At 44.9% G+C, this 305-nt stretch overlaps 1 protein-coding gene across 1 annotated transcript in view; it reads right to left on the reverse strand.

Moving 5' to 3' along the window:
- Positions 1-293: 293 nt before the first annotated feature.
- Positions 294-305, reverse strand: part of EMH_0077800 (uncharacterized protein) — a gene marked incomplete at both ends in the record, with an annotated part of 1390 nt that continues 1378 nt past the window's right edge. The window contains one exon of the mRNA XM_013499907.1: positions 294-303. Coding sequence (XP_013355361.1) covers positions 294-303 — 10 coding nt within the window. The remainder of the gene's footprint in view (positions 304-305) is intronic.

A 305-nucleotide genomic window follows, 5' to 3' on the forward strand; every position in this document is an offset into this window, starting at 1 on the left:
TTAGGGTTTAGGGTTTAGGGTTTAGGGTTTACTTTTTTGGAGTGTATAGGAGCACAAGCGAGTTGTTTATCTATAGGGTTTAGGGTTTAGGGTTTACTTCTTTGGGGTGTATAGGAGCTGTGTGTGTTTCTCTTTCACCCCTCAATGGTTTAGGGTTTAGGGTTTAGGGTTTAGGGTTTAGGGTTTAGGGTTTACTTCTTTTGAGTGTATAGGAGCACAAGCGAGTTGTTTATCTATAGGGTTTAGGTTGTTGCGCTGCATGCATCCCTCCATCGTCACGAGAGCGTCGGTGGCTACCTGGTGCC

Source organism: Eimeria mitis, genomic scaffold, assembly GCF_000499745.2.
Source record: "Eimeria mitis Houghton genomic scaffold, Emh_scaff4807, whole genome shotgun sequence".
Taxonomy (NCBI): Eukaryota; Apicomplexa; class Conoidasida; order Eucoccidiorida; family Eimeriidae; genus Eimeria; species Eimeria mitis.